Source organism: Salmo salar, chromosome ssa17 (genome assembly GCF_905237065.1).
Source record: "Salmo salar chromosome ssa17, Ssal_v3.1, whole genome shotgun sequence".
NCBI classification, from domain to species: Eukaryota; Metazoa; Chordata; class Actinopteri; order Salmoniformes; family Salmonidae; genus Salmo; species Salmo salar.
The window spans coordinates 6,530,515-6,551,630 of record NC_059458.1 but is presented as its reverse complement, the minus strand read 5'-3'; the positions used below and the strand labels follow the sequence as shown (position 1 = coordinate 6,551,630).

Genomic DNA, 21,116 nt, shown 5'->3' with positions numbered 1-21,116 from the left:
GGAATAAATGCCAAAATAAGGTCTGAGGTTGACACAGGTTAAGGAGATGTTATACTTTTTGTTGTATGATATATTAGTCAGTTAACATAACCTTTATGAATAGGCCTTTGTGATTTTTTTAATTACATAAATTCTTCAAAATTCACAAAAAGTGAAATTAGCTGATGAAAATGAACGCATAGAACAAAACGTATGAGATCTAAACCTGTGTTTATAACATAACTTATTTTCGGAGTTTATAAAACAAAAACATACAAAAAGACGCTATTACTATTTCTCTCTTCCATGTAGGATAATTACGGGGAATAAAGAAAGCATCTAAATCAAACGAGAGTTTGTATTTTGAAGGCTCAAAACGGACGTGACGTTATTTTGTTTACAAATATAGCTAGCTAGGAAGCAATCCGCTGGCAATTGTTTATTCAACGCTAGTTCAATTACAAAACGATAACAAAATGAACGGAATTTACACTGTGTTGTTGGCTGACGCATAGTCATTCACATGGCACTATATACTGTGAGGTTAACATACATATTTAGTTTGGTTTTAACTAGCGACCATCATGAAGTTGGCAAGCTAAATGGCTTACTAGCTTTGGTACGTTATCAGTATTAGCTAGTGACGAGATTTTTGGGGACGTGGATTGTGTGGTATTTCTGCAAGCTCATTATGGAAGGAGTTCTCTATAAGTGGACAAATTATATGACAGGTAATGTTATGCATTTAATGTGTTTGGTCCATAGTTTAGCTAGCTAGCTTGACTGTCTCGTTAGCATAGCTGTCACATTGACATTCAATTTAGCTAAGCTAACGTTAGCTTAGATACACAACCTTCCTCTGCTTGCCTGCCCTTGTCAGCCCTTGCTGTGTCATTTGATATGTGTAAGGTAACTAACTTATAAGATGCTTACTAACTTACAACCTACACTTATAAGCTAGCTAACTCTGCACTAACCGACTAAACTCAACGATTTACGATGGAGTTGGGCTGTGACTAGTGCTGTGCTTGTGGGCGGACTGGAGCTGTCACATAGAATTACCAATGTCGTGTGTAATTGCGGGCTGTTCTTTGGGTGCTGAAATCAGTCGTTTTTTTTATGTGACGTTGATGTTCCAGTCTGCCTACACTCGTCAATTGTGTATGATTGCGACCTGCAATTCGGGGCGTTCCTGCATGTGGGAGTCCTCCTAGCTGGGTCATTCCTACATTGCAGTACCTTTTGGACCTCATAATTTTAGAATACAAAACAAATATTTGTATTTATTTTTTTCTTCACAAAAAGGACATCTTTGACTTTCAGAAAAACATATTGGTCAAACTAAGGCACTTTGATCTATTTTAGGTGCATAATCCAATACAGTTATTGCATAATAATAACAGGGTGGAACCTAGCCTAAAGACCCTAGACATAGAAATTAGCGCTTGGACCAGGAAAGTTTCCTTTCACGACCTGTATGAGCCAGAATGCTGAATAAAATCATACTTTACCGGTTGTCCGTTTGGTTGGTCCTTTTGCAGATAGGAATGTGAGACAAAATATTCCCAGAGTAGTGTTATCAACCCGACCTTAAGTAGGCCTATGCTGGTCTGTTTATCGTTTGTATTTCTGGTTTTTATTTTCAATACTGATGCAATTTGCATGTGACAAACACTTACACAATATGGCCTAACCGAACGGCAAACACTTCCAGCTGATTGTGAGGAAATGTGCTTCGGTCGACTACATTTGGTTATGTTCGGCTATTTTTTACATATTGAGCATCACGTGCAATGCGTCAACAGATTAAAAACACAAGCGACAGAACCCACCGGCGCCACAAAAAGTGGGGTAAACATCACTTTCCTGTGGATACCCTATCTCCACCTCCTACCGCCAAAAAAACAATAGCATGTACAACCAGTAAAGTAAGTGTAAATATAATTTTATTTAACATTCTACCTTGTAAAGACTATTGCGTCTTTTTTACAGTGACTTCTTTCAGACTGATGTTCATAATTAACCATGGGATATTTAGGCAAGGTAGAACCTAACAGGGTGGAAATGTGTAGCCTTAATTAGCCATAGCTCTGTGGGTGATTGAGATTAAACTGGCATAATGGTAAACATTTGAATAATTTTTTAACTTCTATATGAAATGTATTTTAACATTTAGAAAATGTTACATTCTCTATATAATTTAGCCTAATAGGGTGGAAATGCATGTGTGAGACAGACAAGTGCCATGAAACATGGGAAAATAAATCAAACCGAGTGTTTTATATTTATTTAGCTTCGCACCATTGTTTTCCCACCAAACAACAACATGAACATAGAAATTGGAGTTATGGATATGACATTGTCATTGAAAGCAAGTCTAAAGATGCGCTATGCAGAAATCGCTCTGTCATTTTCTGGTTGCTAAAATTATAATAGAATGGCCTATTTTCAGTTCATGTGACAAAATAAGCAAGGTTGTTGTAGAGAATCATTGTACCATCTAAACTGTTGTGAAATATATATTTTCCATAATCAAAAATATTGTATTTTCAGCTGGTGTACAAAACCAGGGCTAAAACAAAATTTAAGAATGGGAAGCAAAGAAATAACGCACATAGACTTGCTTTCTATGACAATTACATCTCTATAACAAATTCACATATTTCTATGTGAATTTGGTCAGGTCACCCAAACGGTTACATATTACAGCTTTAAAGGAGAATTACTACAAACTAACAAGGTGGAAAGTGATATCAAGGACACAGAACATTTTAAATGCAATAAAAATAAATGCAATAATCATGAAAAAAAATGTATTAACTAGGACTATAAAATAATAAAAAACATTTGGGGGGTATTTTTTTTAATGGCTTATATTTCTATTAGAAGTTGATGAATAACACCTGTGTACATGTCAAAAACACCCAAATCCACAGAAAAAGTATTCAAAATGCATAAAATGCCCTTTCAATATCCATATTTTGGTGTTAAGGTAAAGGACACCTGATCTCATATTTAAAGTTTTTTGGAGTCACATTTTAAACTAAATAAGAACTGATATTTCCTGGCGACAGAACAGGCACCGCAATGTAGGAATGACCCAGTTAACTAGCTAGCACACAGTGTCTTTTGCTCCCTCTTGCCAAACACCTGGCCTCACCATTGTTAACAGAACTGCAGAAAAGCAGTGCCTGACAGGCAGGGGCGAGGGATACTGTCTACCGGTGTGCTAGCTAGCTACCTATCCCGCCTGCTGCTTGCTGTGTACCGGAGTCCTAGCTTGCTAACTAGCTAGCTCGCACCTATTGTCCTAAATGCCTGCCGAAGAACTGCCCTTGTTAACAGAACTGCAGGAAAACATTGCACGACAGGCGGGGGTGAAGGACACTGTTTACCATAGCTAGCGACCGTTGTCGCCCCATCTCTTCTTCTGCGGAGTTTATTGTCAGTTGGCATCCATCGTTATGGTGCATTATCGCCACCTACTGTACTGGAGCGCCCCCACCCCCCGCCTGTGTACCGGAATCCTAGCTTAAAAATGGACCAATAGAAGTATAAAGAGCGATTCCTGCATATGCAAGATTGCCCACGTGCAATTCTGCCCCAAATTGCAGGTCACAATTGCCCCCTTCTCACACTAGTCACCGCTCAACTCCATCGTAAATTGTGGAGTTGAGTTTAGGCTACCTGGAAGAGTGTTTGACTAGGTGTTCTTGGTAATACTGGTTGGTTGTGTTGATATCTAGCTAGGTTGATTCATCAGTCTGCACAGGAAGAACCAACCTGTAAAAACAGAAGTTGTCAGCGCAAGAAGAACTAACCTAGCTTATCTGAAATGATTACAGGGTGGCAGCCACGCTGGTTTGTTTTAGATGATGGAATAATTTCCTACTATGATTCTCAAGATGATGTCTGCAAAGGGAGCAAAGGAAGTATTAAGATGTCCGTCTGTGAAATCAAAGGTATGATTTGTTTCCGGAAGGCCTATATTGTGCCACTCACCCTATGAATTTGATAGTGGTTACATTTGTCAACTCCCATCCCTCAGCTGTTTTCCCAAACATTGGCAGGTTTCTGCTTCATTATTCTTTTAAATCCCAGATTGCCAGTTAAACCCCTCTAATCTCAGTACAGGTAGTATTTGCTATTGAAATCTCGATTTATAGTTGATTCTTGTGCTGAAGGGTTGTGTTGACATATTTTTCATTAGTTCACCCCACTGACAATAACAGACTGGAACTGATCATACCAGGAGAGCAGCATTTTTACGTCAAAGCTGTCAATGCTGCCGAACGACAGAAGTGGCTTGTGGCACTTGGAAGTTCCAAAGCCGGCCTTGCTGACATGAGGGCCAATAAAGAAAAAGGTACTGACCCAGCAGTGTTTTCTTTGTTCATCATTAATCTCCCTTGTGCTTGTCTCCCCTCACATTGACCCTCATGCGTTGTCATTCAGTGTCCTAATTGAACATGTACTGTATAGGCCAATCCTTTAGGGTGTTTTCACACATTGTCCTCTTTAAAATAACCAATCGCAGTCCTCTTTAAAGTGAACTTTGGGGTAAAAAAAAAAGAAGCTAAATAACTCTGTTCTCTTTGTATTCACACTGCCCTTGCCTTTGAATGAGGCCTCAACTCCAGTTCACTTCACCTATTTTGTGGTCCGACTCCTCTTTGCATTCACATTCCTGTGTTAAGAAAGGAACCAGGATATTTTTCAAACATTCACTTGATGCATTTTGGGTTTTTACAAAGTGCAATTCCGTCAGATCGTGTTATCGGATAGTGTGATATACATACTTACAGGTACGAGGGACGCAAAAAGACAATACAGACTCAAACATGAATTCATGTTCGACAACGCAGACTCGCGACGCATGTGGCACGCAGTACAGACTATCACAGATTACTGCAGCAAATCCAGCTGTGCAGTGCCCACTAAAGCCTCCCTCCCAGAGGAGCTGAACACATTCTCTGCTCGCTTCGAGACCGCAATCCAGGAAGACTCTCGTTGCTCCGGACAACCAGGTGCTTTCGCAATCCAAGGCCGACGTGAGGAAAACTCTCAAAATAGTGAATACTCACAAAGCTGTCAGCGCAGATGGGATCTCTGGTCCTGTCCTCTGAGTGTGTGCTGATCCGCAGGCAGGCGTCTTGTCTGACATCTTTAACCTGTCCCAGACTGTAGTCCCCTCCTGCTTTAAGGAGCTCACCATGGTCCCAGTGCCCCCAAAAAACAAGGTGACATGCCCAAATGACTATCGTCACGCTAACCTCTGTCATCATGAAGTTCTTTGAGAGGCTGTTCATGGCCCACATCAAGGCCATCATGCCAGACACACTGGACCCACTCCAACAGATCCACTGAAGATTCTATTTCCATCACTGTTCACATGGCTAGACAAGAGAAAAACCTTTGTGAGAATGCTGTTCATTGACTACAGTTCAGCATTCAACAAGATTGTTCCCTCCAAGCTTGACACCAAACTCAGAGCCCTGGGTCTGAACACCACCCTCTGCAACTGGATCCTAGACTTCCTGATGGCCAGACCACAGGCTGTGAGGTTCGGCAACAACACCTACTCTACACTGACTCTTAAAACGGGCCCCTCTTCAGTCCTCTGCTGTACTTCCCGTTCACCCACGACTGTGTGGCTTTACACGACACCAACTGCATCATCAAGTTTGCTGACGACACCAAGGTTGTAGGCCTTTTAACCAACAACAACGAGTCAGCCTATAGGAAGGAGGTAGAGTTGATGTCGGAAGTTTACATACACCTTAGCCAAATACATTTAAACTCTGTTTTTCACAATTCCTGACATTTAATCATAGTAAAAATTCCCTGTCTTAGTTCAGTTAGGATCACCACTTTATTTTAAGAATGTGAAATGTCAGAATAATAGTAGAGAATGATTTATTTCAGCTTTTATTTCTTTCATCACACTCCCAGTGGGTCAGAAGTTTACATACACTCAATTAGTATTTGGTAGCATTGCCTTTAAATTGTTTAACTTGGGTCAAATGTTTCAGGTAGCCTTCCACAAGCTTCCCACAATAAGTTGGATGAATTTTGGCCCATTCCTCCTGACAGAGCTGGTGTAACTGAGTCAAGTTGGTAGGCCTCCTTGCTCGCACACGCCTTTTCAGTTCTGCCCACAAATTTTCTATGGGATTGATGTCAGGGCTTTGTGATGGCCACTCTACTATTATTCTGACATTTCACAGTCTTAAAATAAAGTGGTGATCCTAACTGACCAAAGTCAGGGAATTTTTACTAGGATTAAATGTCAGGAATTGTGAAAAACTGAGTTTAAAAGTAGTTGGCTAAGGTGTATGTAAACTGTCCGAACCAACTTGCCAAAACTATAGTTTGTTAACACGAAATTTGTGGAGTGGTTGAAAAATGAGTGTTAATGACTCCAACCTAAGTGTTTGTAAACTTCCGACTTCAACTGTAAGTGAACTAGCATTGTGGCGTCATGACAACAACCTCTCCCTCAACGTCAGAAAACAAATTAGTTGATTGTTGACTTCAGGAACCAGAGGAGGGAGCAGGAGAGTCACAAGTTTTAAGTTCGTCTACATCACGAGGACTTGTCATGGACCAACTACACTCTTGTCAAGAGGGCGGCTGAAGAAATTTGGTATGCTACACCCGGGTCCTCTAGGTTTTACCGCTTCGAGAGCGTCCTGACCAGTTGCATCACGGCCTGGTACGTTAATTGCGCCGTCCATGACCACAATGCCCTCTAGCAGGTGGTGAAGATGGCCCAATACATCACTGGGACCATACTCCCACCCATCCAGGACATCTACTCAAAATGTTGCCTGAGGAAGGACCCCATCGTTAAGGACCCCACACACCCCAGCCACAAGCTGTTACCATCTGCCCTACGGTAAGGGAGGGAACGGAGCATGAAGTCGGATACCAACAGGCTCAGAGACAGTTTCTGTCGACAAGCCATCAGACTGCTGAACACTTGAACTGGACTGACCACCTGCTCTGATTCTCCGCACCTTAGCACACACAAACTCACTTATGCACACATGCATATAAACTCATCAAAAAAAGAAACGTCCCTTTTTCAGGACCCTGTCTTTCAAAGATAATTCATGAAAAATCCAAATAACTTCACAGATCTTCATTGTAAAGGGTTTAAACACTGTTTCCCATGCTTGTTCAATGAACCATAAACAATTAATGAACATGCACCTGTGGAACGGTCATTAAGACACTAACAGCTTACAGACTGTAGGCAATTAAGGTCACAGTTTTGAAAACTTAGGACACTAAAGAGGCCTTTCTACTGACTCTGAAAAACACCAAAAGAAAGATGCACAGGGTGCTTGCTCATCTGTGAACGTGCCTTAGGCATGCTGCAAGGAGGCATGAGGACTGCAGATGTGGCCATGGCAATAAATTGCAATGTCCTTACTGTGAGACACCTAAGACAGCGCTACAGGGAGACAGGATGGACAGCTGATTGTCCTCGCAGTGGCAGACCACGTGTAACAACACCTGCACAGGATCGGTACATCCGAACATCACACCTGTGGGACAGGTACAGGATGGCAACAACAACTGCCCGAGTTACACCAGGAACGCACAATCCCCCCATCAGTGCTCAGACTGTACGCAATAGAGAGACGCTGGACTGAGGGCTTGAAGGCCTGTTGTAAGGCAGGTCCTCACCAGACATCACTGTCAACAACGTCACCTATGGGCACAAACCCACCGTCGCTGGACCAGACAGGACTGGCAAAAACTGCTCTTCACTAACGAGTCGTGGTTTTGTCTCACCAGGGGGTAATGGTCGGATTCGCGTTTATCGTCAAAGGAATGAGCGTTACACCGAGGCCTGTACACTGGAGCGGGATCGATTTGGAGGTGGAGGGTGGTCTGGGGCAGTGTGTCACAGCATCAATGGACTGAGCTTGTTGTCATTGCAGGCGATCTCAACGCTGTGCTTTACAGAGAAGACATCCTCCTCCCTCATGTGGTACCCTTCCTGCAGGCTCATCCTAACATGGCCCTCCAGTATGACAATGCCACCAGCCATACTGCTCATTCTGTGTGTGATTTCCTGCAAGACAGGAATGTCTGTGTTCTGCCATGGCCAGCGAAGAGCCCGGATCTCAATCCCATTGAGCATGACGGGACCTGTTGGATCGGAGGGTGATGGCTAGGGCCATTCCCCCCCAGAAATGTCAGGGAACTTGCAGGTGCCTTGGTGGAAGAGTGGGGTAACATCTCACAGCAAGAACCGGCAAATCTGGTGCACTCCATGAGGAGGAGATACACTGCAGTAGTTAATGCAGCTGGTGGCCACACCAGATACTGACTGTTACTTTTGAATTTGACCCCCCTTTTGTTAAATGAACGCAGTTGACAGTGAGAGGACGTTTATTTTTTTTTGCTGAGTCTACGTTCATGCTACACACACTTCACAACTGCTGCTACCAGGCTTTTATTATACTGCTCAGATTATACACTGCCCCCACCTTCCACAATACACGTGTAAATATTAGACTATAAATTGTCCCTTCCTTTATTATACCTATGCTAAAATGTTTATTCTATTCTATTGAGCCATTTATTTGATTATTTCTTATTGTTGCATTGTCGAGAAGGAACCTGCAAGTAAGCATTTCGTTGGACGATGTATACCATGTGTATCCTGTAAATACAACTAATAAAACTTCAAACTAACATTTTGAAAGCTAATAGATTGCATTTAGATAAAAGATGAGACAATTCTAATCAGAACATAATATTAACATGTAAATATTATTGGTAACAGAATAAATAGCAGAAGAATACTGCAGATTAAATAATGCTGTAATGGCGAAGGTGCATAAAGATGGAGGAATTCAGATATGACGTCTTTGTTTAGGCACTATCCACAGACCTTTTAATCCATGACGTGATACGGTTCATTCAATGTACCTATAAATCAGCACAATTTACTTTTTCATTTTTTTCTAATTGCGGCCGTCTTTGAACTTGTATTGGGATCATTCATGTACAGTGCCTTCAGAAAGTATTCACACCCCTTGACTTTTTACATGTTTTGTTATGTTACATCCTTAATTTGTAGGCTATAAAAATAGATAAAGAGAGCCACACACTCAAGCTCCCAGTAATTTATTTGGTAAACCTTAATTTTTCTCTCGCTGGCATACAAACAATACCCAATAATGTCTAAGTGGAATTATGTTTTTCTGAAATGTTTACAAATTAATTAAAAATGAAATGTCTTGAGTCAATAAGTATTCAACCCCTTTGGTATGGCAAGCCTAAATAAGTTCAGGAGTAAAATAATTGCTTAAATGAATTTCACTTTCAGCAGAACAATAACTTAAAACACATGGCCAAATCTACATTGGAGTAGATCACATATTGCAAACAAATAATCTGATTATCGTGCCAGTACAAATCTCTACACATATTTGGGAATTTCTCTCCAACCTTGAAAATTGCTAATCAATATCCAAAAACGGCACACGTTTTCCCCACGAACTTTCACATCATCATCTCTGTTTTGTGGCACCAATGTGAGGGGCATGGCAGGGGAAACAGTGTTGCAGTAGTCTGTGTGGTGCGGGAATAATGACAAGCGAACCTGGGGAGCTTTTGTGTTCACATTGCCCTTTAAAAAGGGAACCGAACTAAAAACATCCTTAATTGAGTGATCATGTAGCCTGGATGCCAGTCTGTTTATGCTCTCTTGCTGACTACTCCTTATGGAATTGTAATGCCAAATGACAGCAATGAAGTTGGAAGTAGCAGTGTTTCCCCATCATGTATATCGCAATCGTGGCCGCAATGGTAAAAAAAAATATGGATATGTATAGATGTATGCCCCAGAAAGACCCCATCTCCCCCGCAGGGAGACCCCCTCACCGCTAACTCTGACACTGCTGCTGGAGAAAAATCCTAGGGGGAAGCTGAAGAGCACCAACAGATCTAGGACCACTGACCAGGCTAGGGTAACAGTACCTTACCTTAAAGGGCCTCTCACTAACATAACAGTGTTCTGTTTTTTTTTATTGGAAGAAATAACAGAGACGACAGAATCTCTGAAAACGAAGATGTCCGAGCTGCGTCTCTACTGTGACTTGCTAATGCAGCAGGTCCACACGATACAGGAGTCTGTGGGCCAGGAGGACCAGGAAGGAGACCACTCCAATTCCAGCTCGGAGGTAACTATACCTGCATGGTTTTAGCTAGGCTGTGTCCCAAATGGCACCCTATATCCTACATACTGCACTTCTATTGCCCGGAGACCTATGGGCCCTGGTCAAAAGTAGTGCACTGTATAGAATAGGGTGCCATTGGGATGCAGCCCTAGTGTTGGCTGTCAGAAATCACCAGCGTGGCGGCAGGTAGCCTAGTGGTTAGAGTATTAGGCCAGTAACCAGAAGGTTGCTAGATCGAATCCCTGAGCTGACGAGGTAAACATCTGTCATTCTGCCCCTGAACAAGGCAGTTAACCCACCGTTCCCCGGGCGCCGAAGACGTGGATGTCGATTATGGCAGTCCCCCCGCACCTCTCTGATTTAGAGGGGTTGGGTTAAATGCGAAAGACACATTTCAGTTGAATGCATTCAGTTATACAACTGACTAGGTATCCACCTTTCCCCATTTGCTCTTTTACTCTTCATCTGCGCCAAATTAAGTTGTGGTAGTGCCACTGTACTCGAGATCAGAGCGACAGGCCAAGATCTGGAGGGTTGCCGGTGTGAATCCCTGGGCTGGCGAGAAAATATTTGGTGCATGCTGGTACTGCAGTTGTGCCCTTGAGCAAGGCACTCATCGTGTGTGTTTGGTGTGGTGTGTCAGGAAGCCCAGGGTTGGGAATTAAAAACAGTCAACAAAAATATATATTTGTTTTGATGAGTACAGAAATGAAGTTAATTATGTTAAACCAGAGCTCCAGACTAACGTTTCCCCCTGGTGGCACTGGAACCAGTCACTTTTTCAGTTGGTGGCACTAGCAGCAATTTGGTCGCACCGCAACATTTTTGCGGGGTCACGCAATAGAAAGTCATTTAGATGTACAATGCTAGTGTAATGGACTGATATAACATGTCCAAGCAGGAATGCGTAATTCAATATATTTTTGATATGTAACATAATCCAGTGATTGTCATGGATTTGGGGTTGATAATTATTATTGTTATTGTTTTACTGTCAAAATAGGACTCCAGAATTCAATTGGTACCAATTCACCACCTAAGGGAGTGAACATTTCAAACACAATAGCTATATTGCTGACAAAAAATATAACACCTACTGCTAGTGTTGCCATGTATTAATCTAACAGTATATTAAATGTTCCCAATGAGGCCTAGTGCACTCGTGATGGCTGATATGCAGTTTGCGCGCTCCGTATCTTGATTTGTAAAACAGTGTGCTTTGAGCAAAAGCGTTGAGAAATATTGAGAGTTGAGAAATAAAAAGTATACCTACAGAAAGCCGAGATCCTCCTCTCTTTTTTGCATGGACAGCGGCTTGCTTCCAAAGTTGTTTTACCCCCGCAATTGCATTTTTAAATGTTATACAATCATAATGCATTTTTTGGGGTGCACGAGGGGGGAGAAGAGGGTGTGAGAGAGTCACTCATTGCATCAGCTGGCCCCGTCGAAACAGGCACAGTGGCACGCCAGACAATTTCATTACAGGAACCATGAGGATAATGCACTTTACTGTTTGACAAAAGCATGGGTTTATCCACCCAAAACATTTGAGGTTTTGATTGAGGTGACCAGGTAAAATGTGCAACTCTCACCGGTATGTCTAATTTTAAAAATGTAAACTTCACAGCCAAGTCAAAGGGTCGTGAAATGTGACTAAATGGTTGTAGTTTGGAGCTTTGTAAACTCTTCAAGCATTTTTTAGTAACAAATTGTCGTGCCAATTTAAGGAGCAATTTCTTCACACCACCTAAGAAGGCCTGAGGCACATGTAGTAATATATTAGGTTTAATATTGTGTATATTTATGTATTTTAGTTTTGTCCGTGCCCAATCTCCAATTGTAGTTGACTGATTCGCCTCTCCTTGTCTTTTCTTTGTTGCTCCAGACTCTGAATGAGGCCTCCTCTTTACTGAGTGCCACGTGTAACACCTTCATCAAAACACTGGAAGAATGTATGAATATGGCCAACTCCAAGTTCAAGACAGACATGGTGCTGTTGAACCCTCCAGATGACATGATGATGTCCCCTGTTTCTCCGATACAGATGGCCCGGGTAGGATGGTATTCAATGTACTGTCTAGCTCCGGAGTGAAGTTTCCCCTAGGTACAGATCTTGGATCAGATTCCCCTCCCCAATCCAATTAGTGGGGAAAATGCAAAACTTGACCCATGATCAATGTCTAGGGGCAACTTCACCATACTCTGTACAGCTTCATCACAGGGGTGTGTTCATTAGGGCATGCAACAGACAACGTTTTAAAACATTGCGAAATGAGCATTTCGTATTGGAAAATTACAGGTTGTCACTCCGTTTCAATCCGTTTTCTCCCATTTGGTGCCTAATGAACACTACCCAGATGTCTTATCTCTTTTTATCTCTTATCTCTTCTTATCTGCTGCATCCTTACTTGACTTGATCCAAAGCATAACTATACAGTCCCATATGTATGCTAAACAAGAATATAAACTCAACACGCAACAATTTCAAAGATTTGCATTTCATATCCCCCATGTTAGGAATAACTTTACTCGCTCTGAGAAACAAGCCCTTAAATCTACAGAATGACACCTCTATAATCATCCACCCAGTGGACAAGGGAGGTGCTTTTACTGTACAAGAATATGCTGTCTATAAAACTGAATTACTCAGGCAACTGAATTATCAGAAGTTCCGTAAGAGACTCACTACAAACCTGACACATTTTTGGGGGGCTGTAATCTAACACACTGTCACCAAGGGCATGCACAATGGTGATATCGCCAAAAGAGAACACAGATTATTGCATAAAAACAGCTCTACGCTGGTAATTTGCACTCCCTAAAATACTGTTTCATTACAATACCTTCAGAAAGTATTTACACCCCTTGACTTTTTCAACATTTTGTTGTGTTACAAAGTGGGATTAAGTCAAAGTGGAAGAAAAATTATAACACTTGTAAAAAATTATTGATAATTGAAACACTAATATCTTGATTAGATAAGTGTTCAACCTCCTGAGTTAAGACATGTTAGAATCACCTTTGGGAGCAATTACAGATGTGAGTCTTTCTGGGTAAGTCTCTAAGAGCTTTCCTCACCTGGATTGTGCAATATTTGCTCATTATTCTTTTCTAAATTCTTCAAGCGCCGTCAAATTGGTTGTTGATCATTGCTAGACAACCATTTTGAGGTCTTGCCATAGATTTTCAAGCAGATTTAAGTCAAAACTGTAACTCGGCCACTCATGAACATGGTAAACAACTCCAGTGGAGATTTGGCCTTGTGTTTTAGGTTATTGGCCTGCTGTAAATTGAATTCATCTCCCAGTGTCTGGTGGAAAGCAGACTGAACCAGCTTTTCCTCTAGGATTTTGCCTGTGCTTGGCTCCATTCTGTTTCTTTTTTATCCTGAAAAACTCCCCAGTCCTGAATGTTTACAAGCATACCCATAACATGATGCAGCCACCACTATGCTTGCAAATATGGAGAGTGGTACTCAGTAATGTGTTGTATTGGATTTGCCACAAACATAACACTTTGTAATCAGGAAAAAAGTGAATTGCTTTGCCACATTTTTTGCATTATTACTTTAGTGCCTTGTTGCAAACAGGATGCATGTTTTGGAATATTTTTATTCTGTACAGGCTTCCTTTTCACTCTGTCAATTAGGTTAGTATTGTGGAGTAACTACAAGGTTGTTGATTGATCCTCAGTTTTCTCCTATCACAGCCATTCAACTCTGTAACTGTTTTAAAGTCACCATTGGCCTCATGCTGAAATCCCTGGCAACTAAGTTAAGAAGGACGCCTGTATGTTTGTAGTGACTGTGTGTGTTGATGCACCATCCAAAGTTTAATTAATAACTTCACCAGGCTCAAAGGGATCTTCAATGTCTGTTTTTTTATTTGTTTTATTTTTTTAATCCATCTACCAATAGGTGCACTTCTTTGCGAGGCATAGGAAAACCTCCCTGGTCTTTGTGGTTGAAACTGTGTTTGAAATCCACTGCTCGACTGTGGGACCTTAAAATTATCTGTATGTGTGAGGTACATGGATGAGGTAGTCATTCAAAAATCAAGTGGATCCCTGCAATGCAAGGATTTATTATTAAGCGCTCCTTCTCAAGGATGCTTTCAAATCAATATATTAGGTTAGGTTATATATTAGGTTATATATTAGGTTATTGTCATCGGTGCTATTGAAAATCAGATAGCTTCCTTATGTTTCAGTAAACCATTAGCCAACACTTTAAAGATTAAATTAAATGTCATGAAAGTTTACTATCCTGTTATTGTAAACTGTGGGGTATAACAATTAAATTAAAGGCCGATCACAAACCTGTTTTTGTATGTGATTCTGGTAGGCTGATAAAAGCATGTTGTTCGCAGCATAAACCAGCCTATTATCTCGGATATTCATGAATTTGTTGGTGATGGATACTTTACTTTAGGCTACTGTTAAAGAACTCACAGGCTAGTTCTCTGCCAGAGCGCGTAAGATAACTAGTCCTACCGGTAAATGCGGTCTAAGCAATTTCCTTATCACGTTATCTCCCTACATTGATTCTATTGATGGAAAACTGTTGTTTACGTGTAGTGTTGCTCACATTTAATTCAACATTTAATTCTACCTCACAATCAAGGATGGCTGTGTATTCCCTCCAGCAATGGTGAAGTGTAGGCCTATGACTATGCAGCCTTGTGACACTGTCCTGCTGGACTCTGTGCCAGTCCCTACTTAAATGTAATAGATTTTTTTAAAATAGCATCCACACACGGTGGCGGCTTTGTCAATGTATTTTTCAATTTGAGGCTTTTCAAATATATTACGTTCTCTTTTCTCTTGTCTATATTCTCACTAATATTCCTTTATGAAATTAAGCTTTTACATGTGTATTTTTCTGTCTTTTATAATAATTATAATATATTTGTAGAGCACATTTCCCACACTCATTGAAGATGTGAAGCTTGTTGATTCTTGTTGCTGTGCGCAAATCAATTGACTGTGGCAGTTTGAGATGATTATTTATGAAAAGAAGCTCATAGTGGCCTTTTTTACGATTTATTTCTGATATTTTAGCTTAATTAAATTGATTTATGTTATGGTTTTTCTATTCCAAGAAAAACATTTGACAGTAGCCTATGTATTGCCTACCTAAAACATCTGTTAATACATTTGAAGTCCTTCAAAATTGAAATTACATTTTTTATAGTTAGAAAGTAGAATATAAACTAGATATAGACTACTGTGGGTGGAGTAGGCTAAATGATTACAACCAAATAGGCCTAATTGAAATAGTGCTAGGCAGGGCATGGCCAGAGCTTGTGGCTGAGCAGTACCAGAGTGACATTGGAGCGGGAGAGAAGGCCTACACCATTTTTTTAATCTGCTCAAATTACGCTCTGCAGCCGACTTGCATGTTCTGCCATTCAAAAGCAACCCTGCATTATCAAAGAACTGTCAATTAATAATCATATCAATGGATGGAATGGCTGCAACAACCATTACACGGTCTGACAAGCTACATAACAAATCAGGCCTAATTAGACAAAATAACAATTAAGTCATTCAAACGAGATAAGTGGTTGAAACTACTTATACTAATTTGTTTAAAATAGATACTATCGTTTGAATGACAAACAAGATACAAATTGTTCTAAAAAGATACTAAAAGTCGTTTGAACAAGATACTAAGTAATTCAAACGATATACTAAGTCGTTCTAATGAGAATTCCAAGAGTGTACATTTTATTTAATTTTTTGCCTCGGGCTTCTGTAGACTTGAACAGAGACTGTGTTTTAGTTTCTTATGTTACTTACTTTATATACACCTGTTTTGGAATATACCACAATTGCGGATGTTCGCTTTTATGCTGCTGTGAATAGGCTCAATGTAGGAATCAGTCCTTGATATTCAGTGATAGGCACAGGTACTAACGGTGTCCATTTCCTTTTTTCATTTGCAGATGAAGCGGTCCATAAGTTACCCGGGCACGTACAATTTCGACAGGTATTCTTGCGTACAGAAAACATTCCACTGGTTCTACTACAAAGGTCCTTGTCATTACCAGTGTGCTTCTAGGTGTAGAGTGAATTTGCCCTTAGACGCTGATCTTGGGACAGTTTTATATTTCCCCCACTAATGGTTAGGGTTGGGGAAGCTAAACCTAGATCTGTATCTAGAGAAAATTCACCCTGGAGCTGTGTTTCTAAGTGAAGCCTTTGTCATTTCCAGGTCTGGTCTCCCGCCAAAGGAGGGTGTATTATCAGGTCAAAGGTCAACCCAGAGGAGGACACGGACTTGTTCGGACACAGAGGCTCACAGTGAAAGCTGTGTTTATGAGATGGACCGTAAGAGATATGAACGAACAAACACACACACGCACATTGCTCCCCTCACACATTACAGTAATTACCAAATTATGTCACTTCTCAGACTCTAAGTTTGTGAATTCACATACCAGACATCTTCCATGTGTTTTCATTTTATTTATTCATATACCTACCCTGCCTTTCTAAGGTCTTCGAAAGCCAAGTTAACAAACAGATCACCGACCATTTCAAATCCCACCGTACCTTCTCCGCTATGCAATCTGGTTTCCGAGCTGGTCATGGGTGCACCTCAGCCACACTCAAGGTCCTAAAAGATATCATAACCGGCATCGATAAGAGACAATACTGTGCAGCTGTACTCATCGACCTGGCCAAGGCATTCGACTCTGTCAATCACCACATTGTTATCGGCAGACTCAACAGCCTTGGTTTCTCAAATGACTGCCTCGCTTAGTTCACCAACTACTTCTCAGATAGAGTTCGACGTGTCAAATCGGAGGACCTGTTGTCCGGACCTCTGGTAGTCTCTATGGGGGTACCACATGGTTCAATTCTCGGGCTGACCCTTTTTTCTGTATATATCAATGATGTCGCTCTTGCTTCGGGTGATTCCTTGATCCACCTCTACGCAGACGACACCATTCTGTATACTTCTGGCCCTTCTTTGGACACTGTGTTAACTAACCTCCAGACGAGCTTCAATGCCATCCAACTCTCCTTCCGTGGCCTTCAACTGCTCTTAAATGCAAGTAAAACTAAATGCATGCTCTTCAACCGATCGCTGCCCGCACCTGCCTGCCCGTCCAGCATCACTACTCTGGACAGTTCTGACTTATGTGGACAACTACAAATACCTAGGTGTCTGGTTAGACTGTAACTCTGTCTTCCAGACTCACATTAAACATCTCCAATCCAAAATTAAATCTACAATCGGCTTCCTATTTCGCAACAAAGCATCCTTCACTCATGCTGCTAAACACACCCTCGTAAAACTGACTATCCTGCTGATCCTTGACTTCGGCGATGTCGTTTATAAAATAGCCTCTAACACTCTACTCAGGAAATTGGATGCAGTCTATCACAGTGCCATTCGTTTTGTCACCAAAGCCCCATATATTACCCACCACTGCGACCTGTATGCTCTCGTTGGCTGGCCCTCGCTTCATATTCGTCGCCAAGCCCACTGGCTCCAGGTTATCTAGAAGTCTTTGCTTGGTAAAGCCCCGCCTTATCTCAGCTCACTGGTCACCATAGCAGCACCCACCCGTAGCAAGCGCTCCAGCAGGTATATTTCACTGGTCGCCCCCAAAGCCAATTCCTCTTTTGGCCGCCTTTCCTTCCAGTTCTCTGCTGCCAATGACTGGAACGAATTGCAAAAATCACTGAAGATTGAGACTCATAATCTCCCTCACTAACTTTAAGCACCAGCTAGCTGTCAGAGCAGCTCACAGATCACTGCACCTGTACATAGCCCATCTGTAAATAGCCCATACAACTACCGCATCACCATACTGTTATTTATTTTTGCTCCTTTGCACCCCAGTATCTCTACTTGCACATTCATCTTCTGCACATCTATCACTCCAGTGTTTAATTGCTAAATTGTAATTATTTCGCCACTATGGCCTATTTATTGCCTTACCTCCCTTATCTTACCTAATTTGCACACACTGTATATAGACCGTTTTTCTATTGTGTTATTGACTGTATGTTTGTTTATTCCATGTGTAACTCTGTGTTGTTTGTGTTGCACTGCTTTGCTTTATCTTGGCCAGGTCGCAGTTGTAAATGAGAACTTGTTCTCAACTAGCCTACCTGGTTAAATAAAGGTGAAATAAATAAAAAGTGTATTTTTTTTTGCATTTTGTTATTCATTTTGTTCAGTATTTTTCTTGCACACATACGTTCCCATTTTATAAGTTGTTAGTCGGGCTGTTGTTTAGTAGGGGAGGGCACAACGTACCTAAACACTTTGGGTTCTAATTGGACAAGTTCATGTATGACGAGGCACCTCCGTTTCAAAATACTTTCTCCTGTATTCTCCTGCTGAAAATGAGCCTGGTCTCCATTTTGTCTCATCCATACAGGCACTGCTGTGCTGTGTCTCAATGCCAGTGTGAATGGGGACTCCTCCCACAGTATCTCTGAGGAGTGTGGTGCCATCAGTCCTACCAGTCCCAGAGCTATGTCAGACACTCCAGATACTGACCTGTCCATCTGACCTGTCCTGTCATTCACTAAATACATTGCAGTATCTTCAGATAAAGAGAGACTGGGCCCGAATTCACAAACCTTCATAAGAATATATTTTACGTGGTTCATAAGAAAATCATGAATTATTAAGAATATGTTTGTGAATTGCACTTATGAACAATCTTCTGGACTTTTTTTCCCCTTCTTATTTTTTCTTTAGAAGTGTTTTGTGAATCCAGGTCCTGGAGTTGAAATTGGTAGTCTACTGTCAAGTAACTGGTCCGTCTGGTCAGTAGGCCTGTGCAAACTTGTACGTATAGTACTGTCTATCTTTTATGAATAATGACTTGGCTAAAGCGTGAATAGTTTTGAATTCTGCAGAGCTGAATGTATCAGGTACTTCAGTTACTCCACTGAAGTTAGACTGATATGAGGCTACTGTAATGTGAGGTGTTACCAAGGTTGTGTTCATTAGGGCACGCAATGGAAAAAAGTTTTAAAACTAAAAAAGAAAATGAGTGTTTCTTATTGAACGACTCCAGTTGTCCTTCCCTGTCGTTTTCTTCCCTTCAGTGCCTAATGAACACTCCCCAGCTTTTATTGCTCACATACTGCAATGCAGTCACTGCTTGGCAATGTGTTAATGGTATTTTCAAAAAGTATTGTATTTTTTCCTGTGGAAGCATTGCTTTGCACTTTAAGAATTATGGATCAGAACAAAGTCCTTTTTGAATGTTTGTACTATTCCAGGAAGTTTTGTTATTATTGCAGAATAAAATGTTTGGTTTATTTGATATGCAATGTTACTGTTCATTCACTATGGAGTCCCTGTCCTTGTCCTTGAAACACAGAGGTGGGACATAATAGCCTTTAACCAAAACCCTTAAATGTTAGGGTTGCTAACTGTGCCAAGGACCAATTCAGAATGTGTGGATGTGGTTACATTTTCATCAATGGGCTGAGTTCGCATGCATCTCCTGGTACCCCGGATGGGCAGAGTTTGTCTATTTTAGACCATTCCATTGGTCCTAAAGTGAAATCTCCACCCTCCTAAGTCACTGGGAGATGCAAAACAAACTTGCCCAACATTTTAAACTTGGCACGCCCCCAGTGTTCACCATATTGCTATGTGACAAGTTATGTTTGCCATTCATGACATCCACCAAAAAAGAGTAATGCCTTAACAGAGATTCTGGGCATGGAAGGAGTTATGTGACTGTATGATATGATGTTGATGTTTGAAATGTAAAGATGCTTCTTAAAAATGAAGTGAAATCACTTGTTTGTATATCATTTCTACATTGATTGTATCATAGTACTGTATTTAATCTGACAGAAGACAAAGGTTGATGTTTTCATAGTGCAAAAGAATTGTCCAAAAATACTGTAAACCTCATAATCTTGCAGGCGATTACATTTTTTTTTTTTTTTACTGTGCAGTGCATGAATAGTCACCTCTTTATAACACACATGGTTGAAGAAAAGTTCCCAATTTTTGCACTTCCCACAATTATTTAGCACTATGAAAATGTCCTTAGGAAATATGTTGCAATGAGAAGCAGGGCTCATCTTCAGTGTAGAAGTGCTGATCTCGGATCAGTTTTGCCTTTTAGATCATAATGAATAAAATTATATGGGTAGGAGGGTGCCGATTCTAGATCAGTACTACTAGTCTAAAATGTTTTATGAATATCGCCCCCTTGGTGTATCTGTCATATTGGACAGTTTTGTCTCTATTCTGAAAGGCTGTCACAAATAGCCTAACCCCTTTTCATCTTAAGAATACGATGAATTATGCAATGCATTCATTATCTGTGAAAGAATTTCAGATGCCAGCCAGTTTTAGACTGAAAGCTTCTCAGAGAGAACCGACAATGAAGTGACACAGCCACATATCTATGCCAGCAGGGGGTGCTGCTGACATATTGATGACCCATTTCAAGCACCTGACCTCCAGGGTTGCATGCACCTGCCACTGAAGGAGACCAATTTACTAAATGTCACACAATGAGAATCTCAATTGCCTTTCCTTGATTCCTTGTGTCCTTCTGCCTCCTTTTGGGGTTTGAAACATCAGAAGGGAGGTCCCTCCTTTCTGATCTCATCCAATGGTTTTTGAGAAGGAGGCAACGAGAGAGGATGCAAAGAATCAAGGAAATGCAATTTAAATTCTCCCTATGTCAGTGTAGTGACTGTAAGGGTCCCACACTGAGGATGACCTCTGTGGCCCATTCTTCCATGGACAATAATATGGTGCATGTTGCATCATCTCCAATTTTTTGCTTTTTTACTCAAAATGCTCTATCATAAAACATTTCCTGCTGACATGCTACATTTTTGGGACCATATCAACAGCGGACTTATACCCAAGCATGATTTTTTTGGGGAAAGTTATCCTTTTAAGAGTCGAAGCAAGCAGGTCAAAGCATC

The 21,116-nt window shown here is 41.0% G+C and overlaps 1 protein-coding gene across 3 annotated transcripts; it reads left to right on the top strand.

Annotated features, from left to right (window-relative positions):
• Nucleotides 1–330: 330 nt before the first annotated feature.
• Nucleotides 331–19,964, top strand: LOC106575131 (pleckstrin homology domain-containing family A member 3). Of its 3 annotated transcripts, XM_045698755.1 has the most exons (9): nucleotides 331–710; nucleotides 3,825–3,941; nucleotides 4,190–4,345; nucleotides 10,039–10,184; nucleotides 12,067–12,234; nucleotides 16,127–16,170; nucleotides 16,396–16,511; nucleotides 18,269–18,322; nucleotides 18,581–19,964. In XM_045698755.1, the coding sequence occupies exons 1-8, from the start codon at nucleotides 671–673 to the stop codon at nucleotides 18,283–18,285; spliced, it is 804 nt and encodes a 267-aa protein (XP_045554711.1). In that variant the 5' UTR covers nucleotides 331–670; the 3' UTR covers nucleotides 18,286–18,322; nucleotides 18,581–19,964. The 3 variants fall into 3 exon arrangements, with proteins under 3 accessions (XP_045554711.1, XP_014006828.1, XP_014006827.1); XM_014151353.2 differs by lacking the exon at nucleotides 18,269–18,322 and having other exon boundaries at nucleotides 4,232–4,345; XM_014151352.2 differs by lacking the exon at nucleotides 18,269–18,322.
• Nucleotides 19,965–21,116: the final 1,152 nt, after the last annotated feature.

Bases quoted from the DNA above. Each gene is read 5' to 3' on its own strand.
- LOC106575131 (XM_014151352.2), top strand. From the start codon at position 671: ATGGAAGGAGTTCTCTATAAGTGGACAAATTATATGACAG. The intron at 3,942-4,189 runs GTATGATTTGTT...ATTTTTCATTAG, and splicing joins GTCCGTCTGTGAAATCAAAG to TTCACCCCACTGACAATAAC. The intron at 16,171-16,395 runs GTATTCTTGCGT...TGTCATTTCCAG, and splicing joins GGCACGTACAATTTCGACAG to GTCTGGTCTCCCGCCAAAGG.